Consider the following 15,817-nt stretch of genomic DNA (forward strand, 5'->3'; position numbering starts at 1 on the left):
GTCCCTAAAGGGTCAATGTCTTGTTTAATTTTGTTTGAAATTTAATCTTGGGAGGCTTGCTGTTTTTAACAGTATGTGACCAAAGGGACTTGTAAACAAGAAGAGCATTGGGTTCAACTTTTCACACAGCTGAACAATTCTTTTAAACACAACAAGACAGGTACGGTGACAAGATGACTACAAAATTAATTATTTTCCCATGGAAATCACTCAAAACCACTTACCTGCCCAACACTCCCCAGTCTCAGCTTTCAGCCCAGAGCGGTCGCAGTAGTAACCCCCAGTGCAGTTCTGGCACTGCCCGGCATTCATCAGCTCCAACTCGTTACTGAACGTTCCTTTCGGACATGGCTCACCAGCGATGCTCCCTTGAGGGCAGTATTTACCCGCAGGACAGATGTTACCGGTAACGCCATCAGTGGGTGTTGAGGAAGCGGCGCCAGAGGTACAGAAGTAACCTGCTGTGCATGGCGCGTAGGAGTAGGTGTTTCCTGCAACACAAATGAATTACTAAAGTTAAGACATGCGTTACACAACACACTGGAACCACAGCTTTACACCCCATCCTGAAGTGTCACGACTGGTACTCGAACCCACACTCTCTGCTGAACACCAACGTTTGAATTCGGTGCTCTTAACCGCTAGGTCATGACACACCGCTTTTAGCATGCTCAACTGAAATGGGCTTCTCTCTGCACCGATGCTTAAAAATACATCACATATTCAAACATGCAGGTGAAAAGGCCTTCTCAGTAGCTGGACCCAGATGCTGGAACTCAAGATTCATACTCAACTCCATCAATTCAAACGTAAACTCAAGTCATACCTATTTCCATCTTAAGGATCCTGTTCAATTATATTGTCTTCTTTCTGGAATTACTGCTTCAGTGCATTGTAACCATTGGAAAAAATGTTTGTATTATCATGATTATTAATAAGAAACACCCTTACCTTCACCGGGGCAATACATCCCTGGATCACACAGCGTGCACTGTGTAGCGTTATGCAGCCCAGTGTTATTACTATAAGTGCCCTCAGGGCATAGATACTCAGTCTCGTGCATCGTGCCCGCTGGGCAGTACGAACCCGGGGGGCATATCTCAGGATCAGATACTCCTCGATAGCTGCGGTAACGACCGGAGAAATTCCCGCTCAAGGTGACGTTTTCATCGTCTAGAAGTTCATAATCGCCTGAAAGAAAGTATAAGGGCAGAGTTACATGTAGATTGTGAATTAAAAGGCAAAGATAGTTTTTTGAATTTGAGATTTTGAGATTTTGTAAAAAATAAACATTTATAATGTGTGGACGAGCGGTCCTGTGCATTGGACAAAAGTGCATCATCAGCGTGTGGGAGACAAAGAAGGGAGTTTCAGTCTTTGATGTGGGAGGGAAAACCCTAGAGTAGTATTCCACGGAAAACCCATGATTGTGGTACAAAATCTCCCTGATTACAGGATGCCAATGTTTGCAGCTCTGTGATCATAAGCATGTTCTGTAATTTCACAAAACCTATAGGCAAAAAAAACTTGCTAAGCCTAGGAAAGTAGTTGCTTAACCAAAACAAGTTACCAGCCAGCCAAAATTACATTTAGTTTACACTGTTGTGACTGGTCCCCTACTCAGTTTATGCTTAGCAAAGATATTTGTCAAGTACTATTTTCTGCTTATAAACAGCTTTATGAAACTTTGTTGAGCTCTTACCATAAGCCCTGCAGTATGCCCCTTTGGGACAGAGGTTGCAATCATACCGTCCCCAGTGCTGCTGATACCATCCGCTTGGACACCCTGTCTGGTTCCAGCTCCCAACCTCGCAGAAATGACCAGGGCTACAGGCGAGATCAACAGGCTTGAAGGCATCTTGACCGCCGGGGCAGTAGTACCCTCTGGAACACTCTGCGCTTGGGAGTTCCATACCCCACTCCTCACAATACATGCCTGGTGTACAACTCTGACAGTAAGATATGTTTGTATTCTCCTCTCGGTCTGTTTATGAAAAAAATAATAGAAATTATTATAGTTTAGGTTCTCATTCAGTTAACAATAAAACTAAAAGCATGACTTCTTTATGCTTGAAGAAAGCCTTGTTTACTTTTTTTCACCAGGCAGGCATAAAAAGGTCTGATATCAGATAACAGTGTAAAGTTTCTCATTCCTTATAAAAAATCGAACTATGCATCACAAGAAGAACTATAAATATTTGTTTATGCAAGTTTGCCCAAACAAGGCTAAAAGCCACTCTTGGTTAGGGACTACAATAAGAAAAATGATTATATGTGAAAAATAACTCAGGGGAGCTGAAGGTAGGAATTGATATTCCTCTTACAACAGTCTAGATTGTAGGATGGAGGGAAAGTTGCAGCTCGCTGGAAAACTCTATTGGGAGAAGTGTTGGTTCTTAGATGAACTAAATCGGAAACGGCTAAAGATCACTGTACCTGAGTATGTCCCTGGTTCGCATGGTTCCTCCACCTCAGTTCCTTCAGGACAGTAGTGTCCCTTACTACAGGGTACCGGATCAGTGACAGACGCACTGCCGTTGCAGAAGAAACCAGCGGTGCAGGGTCCATCGTAGATCTCGTTTGCATACCCTTCGCAGAATTTACCTTTCGGACATGGGGTGGGGTACTGGGAACCTTCTGGGCAGTAGGTACCTGGAGGAGAAAAGATGATATCGTCAAGTCAGTTCAAAAACATTGTGACACCAACTGCTTATTTTTGTGTGTTCCTATTTAACTTTGATCAACATGAACAAGAATGGTGTGTTGAGATTTATCTAATTCTTCTTAAGTAACTGCTCGGACAACATCCATTCTATTTTAACCATAATGACTTTGCCACTTGACTTAGAGGGTTAACAAACAAAGGGCTTCTGGGGGATCCCTGGACCAATCATCAAAGCAAGTTTGGAGTTTAAACGTTAAGTACTTCTTTAACGCTCAGACATCATTTGTTTTGACATATGGGATCAGGAGAATTTAAAGAGAGAGAAGGTATCTGTTCCATTCCTCAATAATTACTTGTTTCTTTTTTGTAATTTATTTAATGGATTTTATGTAATGCACATATGGCCAAAGGGCAACCCAAGGTGCCAGCTACATATGAAACAAGTTGGCAGCTCTGCAGATGTAACATGAACTACTTACCAGGTGGGCATATATCTCCTGTATTATTCAACGTGTAGATGGGGCATTCACTGACTGAGTAATCTCCCGTTGTGTTATCGTTAGGGACGGGTCTCTTAGCGAAGGCACCACTGCTGCAATACCAGCCGGGATCACATTTAGCTGTGGGTACCTCGTTAGCTTCCCCTTCACAGTACATACCACCTGTTGTGATCAAGTTTAAGGTAGGGTTATAAATTGGTAAATAGTACAACATTAATTACCATAACAAACTAAAATACTACAACATTAATTACCATAACAAACTAAAATACTACAACATTAATTACCATAACAAACTAAAATACTACAACATTAATTACCATAACAAACTAAAATACTACAACATTAATTACCATAACAAACTAAAATACTACAACATTAATTACCATAACAAACTAAAATACTACAACATTAACTACCATAACAAACTTACTTGGTGAGAAGCACTGCAGCTGTTGATAGTAGCAAATATTTTGAGAAAGGATTCCCTTGGGAGTAATATGGTTTGGATGACTTTTCACTCAAAACATTTAAATCTGAGAACAATTCATGCATGAATGTTTTTTCAGATTTCTGAAGGTTGATGAAATTTGTTGATTTAAAATACAAGTGAAGCAACCCATAAGCCAGCTCTCAGATAAATAAACACAGATTCAACAAATGTTGGTACCATTTTAGTCCAATACACATTACGCATCAAAACATGAAGGAAAAAAACTTGTGCACTTTATTTGGTCCTTGGGCTTAAATTCCTGCAAGACTTGCACAGTCTATTACATGTACATACCAGTGCAAGGTAAGCAGTCAAATGCATCATCCGCCATGGTATGGTTGTTATACGTTCCCGCTGGACATGCAAACTCAATAGCATGGGTCGTACTCTCTGGACAGTAGTAACCTGTGTAGACAAGCAAAGGTTAGAGGTCAACAAAATATACAGGGCAAAGGTTAGAGGTTGCATTGGTATTGGTCTCCAGTCAGTAGCTACTAGAGGCTAATGTAAAAAGTCAACAAGTTTAAAATTCAGCGCATGGAATAAAGCTGTTGGAAATGCTCTACATCTCAGCCAAGCAAGAGTGTATAGGTGAGAAGAAGCAGAAAGCCTGTTTATTTTTCTTACAGGCCTCTAATTTTCAAATAAGTTTATATTAGCTCATATTCCATTATTATTGTTATTTTCATTATTTGGGCACAATTTAAAATACAAAATTCATAATGTCCAGAAGCTTGCAGGGCACTGCTCATACATTGGGAGCCCAAGCAAGGTCAAGCCAGGGAGGTCTGGGAGACTCATCATTGGCTGAGGAGACCACTCGACATAGAAGAAATAGAGGGAGCTATCTTACCTTTCCAGCATGGTGTAGTGAGATACGTGGTTGAGTTAGCAGGGCAGTAGTATCTAGGCTCACAAGGCTTGCAGAGGGCTTGGGTTGTTAGGTCGTTGTAAGTGCCTGCTTCACAGCCTAGTGGCTCTGGATTGGCACCGGGGCAGTAGGTCCCCTCTGGGCATGGACCTGATTGAGAAGATTTACAGTCATTTAATTTGAATTTAAAGGTATTATATAGAATAAGTGAGGATAAAACAATCATTGTTTTTTGTCTTTGAAATTATGAAATTTATAATAGAACCACTTCTTTTGTGAATAATTTCCTTCATTAAGTCATATTTCAGAAAATATTTTCTGAAAACCTTTAAAAGTCGATCAGGTTGCAAACATTACTTAAAAAACAAAATAAAATTAACTGCACAAATAAAAATTTGTTAAAAAAAAGAGGAAATACCTCCAAGTCCAGTATTGTTGTTGTTTGGGTAAGCAGTGTCGACTCCAATCTCACAGTAATATCCCGGTGCACAGTTCCCTGTCACTGCGTCAGCGCCGGTATGATCGCAATATTTACCACCATCACATTGAGTGCATTCATCAGCCGTGGCTAGCATCATGACAGGACCATAAGTGCCTAGAAAAGAAGGAAAAAGATCCGCCGTTAAAAAACAAGTATGTAGCTTAAAATAGTGCAATACACAGAGCTAGACTAGGGTTTGATATAGGCCATGCAATATAAGCCAACATTGTACCTCTTGTTGCTATGGTTTGACCAATCAAAATCAAGGATTCAAGGTTACTTGACTATAATATTCAATAAATGCTTCATTCAAAATAATTGATTGAAAGTGTCTTTATATTAAAAAATTCATTATAAAATATGTGTAAAATTTCCCAATATAGAGAACTCCCAAAGCTGAATCATGTAGGACATTGTGAGAGCTACGCCACAAGCCTTAATAATAATGAGCTACAAACCCATGGACCACTGACCAGAAGTCATAAGTGAGGACCAGTTCAAAACTCTGCACCAGACTGTAGTCAGCAGACTGTGGTCAGCATACCGCGGCTGGCAGTTTACCTACATCTTGTGGGGTAGTGCAGGTGATAAAACCGTAAGTGAAACAAAACAACAACTCACCTATTGGACACATTTCATAGTCGTACCCTCTTCCAGATGGGCAGTAGCTACCCAAGGGACAAGGATCAGCACGAACCTTATTGACGCAGTAATAACGGGCGGGGCATGTATCACACGCCTCAGCTTGGGTGTGGTTCATATAAGTACCTGTGGAATCAAGAGAAATGTATACTTTAAGCCATATTTATCAGACATTGAAGAAACTTTCAAGTCAGCAGTTTTAAAACGTATTGTGGTCGAGCGGTCTAGTTCACCAGACCAAAACTCTGGGGTTGTCAGCAGCAGAGTGTGGGTATGAATACCGTTCATGACACTTGTGCCGTTGAGGCGGGGAGGTATTGCATTCTGCTCCACCTCCAGGCTCCTAGTGGATCACACTCATGCCTACATGTGAAGGGGGGTAACCCTGTTTCATTCCCATGAGTAGATGGGAACGTGCCCTAAGTGACAGCTGATTTGGGTCGACAGCGAAAATCAGTAAGTGTAGCTTACATAGCTGTAGCTGTACTGTAGCCACAAACTCAAAGCTCTTAAAAGACAATGGTTTTACCAAAGTTAAATCTGCTACCCACTAGCCTCTCAAAAAAGTTTTCCAGAATATGATCTTACCATCGTCACAAGGCTGGTAGATGGAGCTACCCATCTCACAGTATGCACCGGCAGGGCACTCGTCTCCTGTCATACCATCAGTGGGTGTAGCGCTAGAACTTCCATTAATGCAGTAGAAACCTGGATCACACTCAGCTGTTAAGGAACCAAAAGCACAGAAGTTTAGTTTAGCTCGCTAACCAGACACAACAGTCCTTGGCCAGATTTCATTAAACTGCTAAGCAGAAAATACTGCTTAGCCACTTTCTTTACTGAGTTAAAATGGGTGGGGCACCAGTTGCAACAATAAAAACCTTATAGAATTTTCTGATCAGCAATATTTTTCTGTGCTAAGTTTTTATGCTAAGTTTTTATGCTTACAGGCCTCATGAAAATAAGGCCCTTGCCAATATTTCATGAAAATGCTTGGGCAACAGTGCTTCCAAATTTCCTGTTAAGCAAAATTGAACAGAAAACCAGACAAAAATGGTAAATGATTGTCTGAATTTCTCTGGTGGCTTGATCCCTGTGATAGTCTCAGTTAGAGAAGTTGCGCGTGGAAGACGCTTACCAGTGAAGTTGGTCTGGCCGAGCTTATCACAGTATTTCCCTTCAGTGCACGGTTGGCAGTCAGTCAGCGCCGGCCGCTGAGTCAGGGGGTTGAATGACCCGATCGGACAGGCCACTGGGTCTTCAGTCATCTCAGGGCAGTAGTAGCCAGCTGGGCAGATATCACCATAGGTCTCTCCTGATGGGTTGGGGTCAATAGCACGGAGTGTGCAATAATGACCTGCGGTGCAGTTACCAGTGGGTGATGTTAAACCTGTTGTTGATGTAAAATAGACGATAAACAATGGTTTTTATTCTTAACCATTGACTGGTCACAGAGGAAGATATGACACCAGTGTTAATTTTGCAGGTCCTCTTCGTTTCCAAGATTGGCTCGCTTTTAAAGACAAAGTTGATTTGTCCTTAAGACATTCATCTACTAGTAATTACATGTACCAGCGATTCTTCTGTAAAACTAATAGGTTTACAGGTGGAGTACCACTCAAAATTTGATTGATTTACTCAACACACTTTCCATTTGATTTGCTGTCGATTTTTGTTTTTCTCACCTTTTTTCTGCCAATTTGATAATTGTGTAATTGTAACAACTTGTGTACTTTTTTAAAGGTATTTTTAAATTGTCTGTCTTTAGGTTTTTTGTCTGAATTTTTAAATAGCGTTCCTTTTTTGTATCTTTTTGACCTACTGTACAAAATGTCCACAGTTCAGGCCTTGGCTGCCAATAAATATTTTTAATGAATAAATCAACAATGTCCCTCTCAACTTACCCTGTGTCTGGCAGTATTGCCCAGGTGTACATGGCTCACACTCTGTCACATTCTCAAGTCCATAACGGTCACTGAATGTTCCCTCTGGACATTTGACCCCCTGGTCACTTCCCTTGGGGCAGTAGTAGCCTGGTAGGCATTCATAACCGGTAACCCCATCAGTGGGTATAGAGGTATTGGAGGCTGAGACGCAGACGAAACCAGCGTCACAAACATCGGCAAACACAGTCAGACCTGGAGGAAAGACAAACATATTTTCCTTTTTGAATTAATTTGATACAAAATTTAAACACACCAGGATAATTTTTTTTTTTTATAAAAGATGTTACATAATCCTCCATGGAGTCCGGTTGTAGGGGAACGGAGCTTCACAGGCCCCCATCACCCTGCACCTCCGAACCCCTTCAACTCTCATCAGTGAAACAAGGTCCTTTGCCATTCTAGAGCAAATGTTATACCACCAGACCACCGAGCTTGACCAGTAGCTGTAAGCCAATTCCATAGAGCTGCTTAACCAGACAATTTTGCTAAGCAAAAATTTGAAATTAGAAAAATGTGCATGTGACTTGGCATTGAAGCTGGTAACAAGAATTTTGTTTTAATTTTTTATTTACATTTTATTTGGGTAAGCATAATTTTGTAGTGCTTAGCTCCTTTTTGCTTAAAGCAGCTCTATGAAATTTGGCCCTGGTATTATTTATTCCAGCTGATGGGACTTTTTCTTACCTTTACTATCACAATAGGTCCCACCAGGGCAAGGTTGGCACTGCCCAACATTCTCAAGACGAGTGACATTACTGTAGTATCCCTCAGGGCATAGGTATTGAAGAGCGCCCTCTGTCATCACTGGACAGTAGGAGCCGGCTGGACATTCCGTTGGGATGACCACACCGTGGCTGGATACGCTGAAGGAGAGAGCTGCTTCAGTAGCATCACAGTAGCTGTTGAGCAGAGATACAACCACATTAATAATAGTCGCTTCTTATACAAGTTATATAGCGTGCATATACAAGTTATATAGCGTGCGATTCAATATTCAGTATTTTCCTGCAAGGTATTAAAGTATTGGACCAATTCCTTTCTAAGCACTGAGTAATGGTTTACAAGGTGCTGTGGTGCAACATGCAGCTTTTTATCACCAAGTTCAAAATCTTTAAAGGTATTGTACAGGATTGCCAGAGCTGACAAAATAATCAGACAGTGTGCAAAAATTGTTCCAGGAACCAGTCCAAACCGGTTAGAACTGGTTCAGACTAGTCATAACAACTTTCTATTCTCTTGGGCAAGGTTTGCATTCTGATGATTAAAGGAACCAGTCCAAACCGGTTAAAACTGGTTCAAACTAGTCATAACAACTTACTATTCTCTAGGGCAGGGTTTGCATTCTGATGCTCCCTCTTCATCCTGGTACTCTCCAGAGATACATGGATCTGGCGCTGGGTTGCCACCAGCGCAGAAGTGTCCCACGGTGCAGTTGTACTCCAGAGGGGTCGCTGTATCCTGACCGCCGGGGCAGTAGTACCCTGGATCGCAGTCTGCTGTTGGGGCAATATTCCCTGTTCCAGCGCAGTATTGACCGGGGGTACAGGACAAGCAGTAGGTCACATTGATATTGCCTGCCAAAAACAAATAACAGAATATTAACTGACTGTTCTTTAATGTCTTTTTTTTTTAAATTCGGTAACAATTAGACGGTTTGGACTTAAACAAAAGAGAGGTATAAAGCAGTATTCTGCATACAGAAATTTCTCTTATACTCTTCCTTTGTAATATACTTTTATTTTTGACTCAAACAAAATTTTGGAAACTTGTAAAGAACTTTTTTAAAGAAGTAAACAGTATTTCTCTGGATATACATGTACTCTACAAAGAAATTTCTATGACATATATTAAGTCTGGGTTTTACACAGAGTACATGGCCTCTGATTTTCCTGATCTTGGCAGTGAGGTCAGCCACCTCGAATCTCCCTTTACGGTCCGCCACTTTGAAAATCAAAATGTACACAAGTGTGAACAAAGGTTGTCCTACCTGTGGTGTTTGAGAATGTCTCAGCTGAGAAACTTAAAGGGATCTTCGTTATTATGTGTCAGTGTGAACAAAGATTGTCTTACCTGTGGTGTTTGAGAATGTCTCAGCTGGGAAACTTAAAGGGATCTTGGTTATTATGTGACGGTGTGAACAAAGAGTGTCCTACCTGTGGCGTTTGAGAGTATCTCAGCTGAGAAACTTAAAGGGATCTTGGTAATATTTTGTGACAGTGTGAACAAAGAGTGACCTACCTGTGGTGTTTGAGAATGTCCCAGCTGGGCATGGCATGAAGGTACTGAATCCTTCCTCGCAGTAAGCTCCAGTAGGGCAGAGACGATGAGGTGGATCTGGTCTGTCTATTCCACCATCGCAGTAGTAACCTTAATACAAGCAAAGCATACAAATTAGAAAAAAGAATAAGATGTTGCAAACTGCTTACCAACCAACAGGACCTATGATTCAATCCTAGCAGAGTCAATGAAATCAAATTCAATTAATCTTTATTAGATCCCAAAATGGGTTATTCAAATGCTCGCATACAGTAAAAACATTGACACTTAAAAAACATTAAAAAACAGTCTTTCTTGAAGGACTTCTGATGATTCAGCCAGCAGACATGACAGAACTGTGAGTTTGATGTTCTAGACCATTCAGCCATGGACGTGTACAGATCTGGTATTACACAAAGTCTTGGCCGAGTTGCCTGTTTATAAGTTCCCAACAGACATCAAGATCGCCTTGCCAGGGCTGTATGTCTATGGAGGGATGTGAACCTACCTGCATTACAGTCTCCGTTGGGTTGGCTAAGTCCCCATTCTCTACAATACATCCCTTCAGTACAGGGTTCTGGGTAACCTGTACCCAGTGGGCAGTAGGTACCGGGCCAGCATTGACCACCTAGGAGGGTAGGAAAGGAAGATAAATACTCTTTACAAATGCAAAAAGTTATGGTCAGTTTCAAGATTTGAACGTGCAACTAGACTTCTGTGTGCAATTTTCTGATTCACCAAGTTAAGATGTAATCTTATTTCCCTAAAAGCTAATTTTTGATACTTTTTGTTTCAAAGCTTCTAATGTATTAGCTTATTGTGATTAAGATAAGTTATTTCTTTCATTTCCCAATTTAAAAGCAATTTTAAAGACAAAGTTTACAAAGTACAGGTTTGCTAACAATGATGCAAATAAACATTACCTGTTTCATGTATGACTCTCTAAACACTAAATAGCAGTCAGGAATATTATGCTATGCCACAATTAGTAGCCGTTTTATTTTAATCCTTACCTGTGTAATTCGCTGAGGGGCATGTACACTCAGATAGCTCGGTAGCATTCGCTGTTGGTAGCGGCTCTTTCATGTATGATCCACCGGTACAATACCATCCCTCACTGCATGGACCACTTGTTGTATCCATACCATCAACTGTATAAACAAAAATTTACAAAAAATATTTAAAGACTAGCTGGAATGAAAATGGCAATAAGTATTTGATAAAATAACAGAACTTGAACGCAGTCGGCCTTCTATGGCAAAACAGCATGACTTGAACAATGACAATGAGTAAAGTAATTACAGAGATAAGCTGTTTTGCTACATGTACAATAGGATAAAAGTGTAAAGAGAGGCCGAGATAGGACATGCTACATTCACAGCCATACATAGTGTTCCTTTGAAACTTTGAAATGGAAAAAAAAACGCCCTCAACGCCTCAGTCTTTCTAGCCAACTTACATTCACAGTACTGCCCTTGAGGGCATGCTAGACAATCTTCTGGTCCATTGCTGTTATTGACTGGGTTATAACTCCCCTTGGGACATGGGAACTCATATGCCCATCGTGTCCCTGCTGGACAGTAGTAACCTGATGGGAAACACAAGGAAAAATTCACAAATAGTCAGTAAAATGGTGGACACACCAGGGAAAAGCTATGAGTGATACTTTGTCATACAAAGCTACTCTTACGTGCAACTTTGAGGCAACCAACTGCAGTGCATGCTACAGGACCACTTTGGTAGCACATGAGTAATTTTTCAAACAATGTCTTACCATTCCCAAGACAATTATAAGAACTTTCAAATGTGAGTGGCTTCTCATCTCGGCCCAATAGGCTGAAGGGCCTTGTCAGATAAGACACTTTTTCTACAACTTTGAGTCAACCAACTTAATGAGAACTTCTTAAGAAGTACAATTGTTTTCTTGAATGAAAAATTGTTAGGCAGTAATTTCTTTGAGTAATATGCTTGTTATTTTTTTCACAGGACTCGGGAAAGTACTGAGTATACAATGCTGAACACACATCAGTGTATGGGTAAAAAAGAAAAAAAAAAAATTCTTTATCCCCAATGCAAATTGAACATAAATTATACAGTAATTTCTGCTTAACAAGTTTATGAAATTCTGCTCTGCTCATTTCTGCTAAGCAGCCTCTGAAACGGTCCCAGGTTCTATTCTCTCATTGAGTTCAAACTGACCTGATGGGCAGATACTATTCTCATACTCTGTAGCATTCTCTGTGCAGTAGAAACCTTCTTTACATTCAGTACATTCAGATTGCTGCTCTACGTTAGCGTAGTAACCCGCTGGACATCCTTGAGGGACCGCTGTACCCTCTGGACAGAAGGATCCGATGGGACATATACCACCAAGGCCCGTGTGGTTACCAGATGGCTTATCAGTATTCACACCTTAAAGAAGTAAAATACAAGATAAGGAAAAATTATAATTATAATATGTATCAATATACACCACAAGGGAAGCTGACTGGGTATTGGTAGAGCGCCGGCGCGTTAATCCGGAGGTCCTTGGTTCATTCCCACTCTAGTCAATTCTTTGTTCAACCCCCAAAATCAATTATAATATGTGCAAGATTTTAGGATTGTTACAACTCCTGTGAATTGGGTTGCGGGTTTGGGTTTCAACTTATTCTAATAAGATAAGAGAGGATAAAGGCCCAGTCCCACTGCAGCGATAACGACAACAATAATGACGACGACGCAAAGAGAATGCATTCAACATATTCTAATAAGATAAGAGAGGATAAAGGCCCTTTCCCACTGCAGCGATAACGATAACGATAACGACAACAACGCAAAGAGAACGCATTCTATTGGTCGAATTGCTCCATGAAGAATATGCACACGCTCATTCAACCAATGGAATGCGTTCTCTTTGCGTCGTTATCGTTATTGTTATCGCTGCAGTGGGACCGGGCCTTAAAGTACGTGTAAGAACTTTATTATCCAACACTGGGGACATTAAAACTGGCCCTGATAATAATAACACCATATATAAAACGCCTTTTCCAAAGGATGTAAAGCACTCAGAGAATGACCAAGAAGTAACAATCATTCAGTCCTGGGTTTCTAGGGCAGTGTTAGCATCAACGACTACAGCTACAGCAATGGCTACGACAGTGGCTACGGCAATGGCTACGACACTGGATGGACTTGGAAGACTCTTAACCGGTTGCGCACTAGAGTTGGAAGGTGCAAAGCGAACCTGGTAAAAAGGGAATACACTGCAGGTTCCGACACCTGTGAATGCGGAGAGCGACAGACCATGAATCATCTCCTTACCTGCCCCCTACTGCCATCAGCAACCACTACTGATGACCTGGCTGAGGACACCGACACTGCCCTTAAGTGTGCCAATTACTGGAGGGATAGCATTTGAGAAGCATGGACACGAGAAGAAGAAATGGCTACGACTAGATTTGTGTCATCATGCGGTTTTGTGTCATCAATAGTACATATTTAGCAACACCCTTAGTAACAGTCACAACTGTAGCTGTAGCTTCCAAGTCAGATACGGCTTTATTTTACTGAAGCTGTCTGCAAACTTCCCACTTGCAAAATTGAAAACAAAAAAGCTGCAGTATTTCCTGATTCTCTACTCACCTATCTGGCAGAAGTAACCAGCCGCACAGTTCCCAGTGTAGTTGTCCATCCCAGGGTAGCGACAGAATTTCCCGGCATCACACTGCGTGCATTGGTCCTGTTGATAGATCCCGTAGTCGGGGTTGTATGTCCCGGCAGGACATAGACGCAGATCGGCTCCGGTTTTATGGGGGCAAAAGTAGCCGGGTGGGCAAGGGTCAGCGCGGTCACGATGGATACAGTAGTGCCCTGGAAGGAAAAAAGAATCAATGAATAACTTTTCTGTTTAGGCGCTTTGGGGCCAGAAAAAGCATTTGTTATGAAATGAATACGGATGAAAAGATATACTAAAAGTAGAATAGAATGATTCACATAGTCTGCTAATTTGTAGAACAAAATTTGTTACTCTACACGCATTTTTCTCCACAAAATGACCACACCAAGCCCAAAGATTTTCAATATTTACCTATAGGGCAGTCTTCACAAGCGTCTGCCATGGAGAAATTGACGTAGGTTCCGTTGGCGCAGAACTCATGATACGACGATCCACCAATACAGAATGAGCCTGGTGGACAGATGTCACCAGTGATACCGTCTACCGGTGCGGAGGATGAAGCTCCGCCCACACAGTAGTAACCAGGATCACATTCACCTGTAGATTGATTGAATAGAGAAGAATAAACTAAGTAAAGGCGACAATAAGAATGAGAAAACCCATGCAAAAAAGCTATTTACTTTGAGCCAGATACATTCTGGTCAGCCCGTCGTCTGGGTTATTTTCGCACTGCTCAAAACTCACCTGTTCTGTTAACAATATCTCTGTCAAGCGCATTTGAACATGTATATGAAATGCGCTTTATATCGTCGTCGTCGTCGTCGTCGTCGTCGTCGTCGTCGTCGCCGTCGTCGTCGCCGTCGTCGTCGTCGTCGCCGTCGCCGTCGCCGTCGCCGTCGCCGTCGCCGTCGCCGTCGTCGTCGTCGTCGCCGTCGCCGTCGCCGTCGCCGTCGCCGTCGCCGTCGCCGTCGCCGTCGTCGTCGTCGTCGTTATAGAACATGGTACCCAGCTCTCACCAGTACCCATTTGTACCTCTGGGTACTGGCTTTCGGAAGTAAGGAATTCTGAGCTTACGTCAAGCGTATTTTATGTGTTAGCAGGGAATTTACATTCTTTGCTGACACAGCTAGCGCAGAAGTTTGGCGCTTGCACAGTAAGCGTCGTCGTCGTCGTCGTCGTCGTCGTCGTCGTTGTTGTTATAGAACATAGTACCCAGCTCTCACCAGTACCCATTTGTACCTCTGGGTACTGGCTTTCGGAAGTAAGGAATTCTGAGCTTACGTCAAGCGTATTTTATGTGTTAGCAGGGAATTTTTTTTTGTGAGCATGTGTACTCCATGTTACATTCTTTGCTGACACAGCTAGCGCAGAAGTTTGGCGCTTGCACAGTAAGCAGAGAATGTTGATCGTAAATGCATAATTTGGCGGTAAGCAGAGCCATGAAATGTGGCCAGGGCCCAATTTCATAAAGCCTGTAAGCACAAAAATTTGCTTAGCATGAAATTTTTTCCTTGATAAAAACAGGATTACCAACCAAAATTCCACGTGATTTTCAGGATTTAGCAAACAACATTTGAATACCAGTATCAAGCAATATGCAACTAATACAAAATTGGTTGGTAATTCTGTTTTCATCAAAGAAGAAATTTCATGCTAAGCAAATTTTTGTGCTTACAGGCTTTATGAAATGTAGCCTGGTGTCTTGACTGACCAGGCCAGGATTTGAACCCACATTCTGTAAACTACAGAACTTGAGTCCTATACCCCATCCCCATAGTCATACCTGCCATATTCTCTGCTCCAGTTGCATTACAGTACATCCCAGCCTCACATGGTAAGCATGCACTATCATTAGTCATCATCTGCTCAGGTTGGTAGCTTCCAGCCGGGCATGGGTATGGGTCTGAGGTATTGGATGGACAGTAGTGACCAACTGGACATACATCACCGTAGGCTTCACCGATTGGATTAGGCTTCTCAGCTGCTCCCGTGCAGAAATAGCCTGGAGGAGGAGAGACAGTTATGCTACTTTTAATTCACTGATCTTTACCCAACAAAAAAAAACGGTTTCAATTGCCAAGACTAAGTGTATATATGACAGCTTGTAAGTATGCATAAAAGACCAAAAAAGTCAAGTAGTTTTGTTGTAAATTTAGTAAACATGCCTGTTGCAGAATTGTTATAAATATTCTGGTACTTTATCTTGATTCAAAGACAGTTAGTACACACAATTTTGATAATTGTTGCCACTGATCAGGGCTGTGTATTAGGAGTTGCAACAACTTGTAATTAGAAAGCCATTTAC

The 15,817-nt window shown here is 41.6% G+C and overlaps 1 protein-coding gene across 3 annotated transcripts in view; it reads right to left on the reverse strand.

Annotated features, from left to right (window-relative positions):
* LOC139951353 (uncharacterized) overlaps positions 1–15,817 on the reverse strand; it is a 65,898-nt gene that overhangs the window by 45,927 nt on the left and 4,154 nt on the right. For 2 of the 3 annotated variants that reach the window (XM_071950210.1, XM_071950209.1), the window contains exons 7-28: positions 15,296–15,514; positions 13,924–14,109; positions 13,479–13,706; positions 12,054–12,266; positions 11,314–11,442; positions 10,868–11,005; positions 10,363–10,482; positions 9,837–9,965; positions 8,917–9,172; positions 8,283–8,497; positions 7,557–7,790; positions 6,791–7,042; positions 6,241–6,375; positions 5,632–5,778; positions 4,948–5,124; positions 4,512–4,679; positions 3,953–4,063; positions 3,145–3,327; positions 2,437–2,652; positions 1,703–1,984; positions 952–1,191; positions 225–491 (exon numbers count right to left, since the gene is read on the reverse strand). In XM_071950210.1, the coding sequence (XP_071806311.1) occupies positions 225–491; positions 952–1,191; positions 1,703–1,984; positions 2,437–2,652; positions 3,145–3,327; positions 3,953–4,063; positions 4,512–4,679; positions 4,948–5,124; positions 5,632–5,778; positions 6,241–6,375; positions 6,791–7,042; positions 7,557–7,790; positions 8,283–8,497; positions 8,917–9,172; positions 9,837–9,965; positions 10,363–10,482; positions 10,868–11,005; positions 11,314–11,442; positions 12,054–12,266; positions 13,479–13,706; positions 13,924–14,109; positions 15,296–15,514 (4,245 nt within the window). Of the gene's footprint in view, positions 1–224; positions 492–951; positions 1,192–1,702; positions 1,985–2,436; positions 2,653–3,144; positions 3,328–3,952; positions 4,064–4,511; positions 4,680–4,947; positions 5,125–5,631; positions 5,779–6,240; positions 6,376–6,790; positions 7,043–7,556; positions 7,791–8,282; positions 8,498–8,916; positions 9,173–9,585; positions 9,599–9,836; positions 9,966–10,362; positions 10,483–10,867; positions 11,006–11,313; positions 11,443–12,053; positions 12,267–13,478; positions 13,707–13,923; positions 14,110–15,295; positions 15,515–15,817 lie in introns of those variants that run through there. The other variant, XM_071950211.1, reaches the window with a different exon arrangement.

The sequence above is a fragment of the Asterias amurensis genome, chromosome 19, assembly GCF_032118995.1.
Source record: "Asterias amurensis chromosome 19, ASM3211899v1".
Taxonomy (NCBI): domain Eukaryota; kingdom Metazoa; phylum Echinodermata; class Asteroidea; order Forcipulatida; family Asteriidae; genus Asterias; species Asterias amurensis.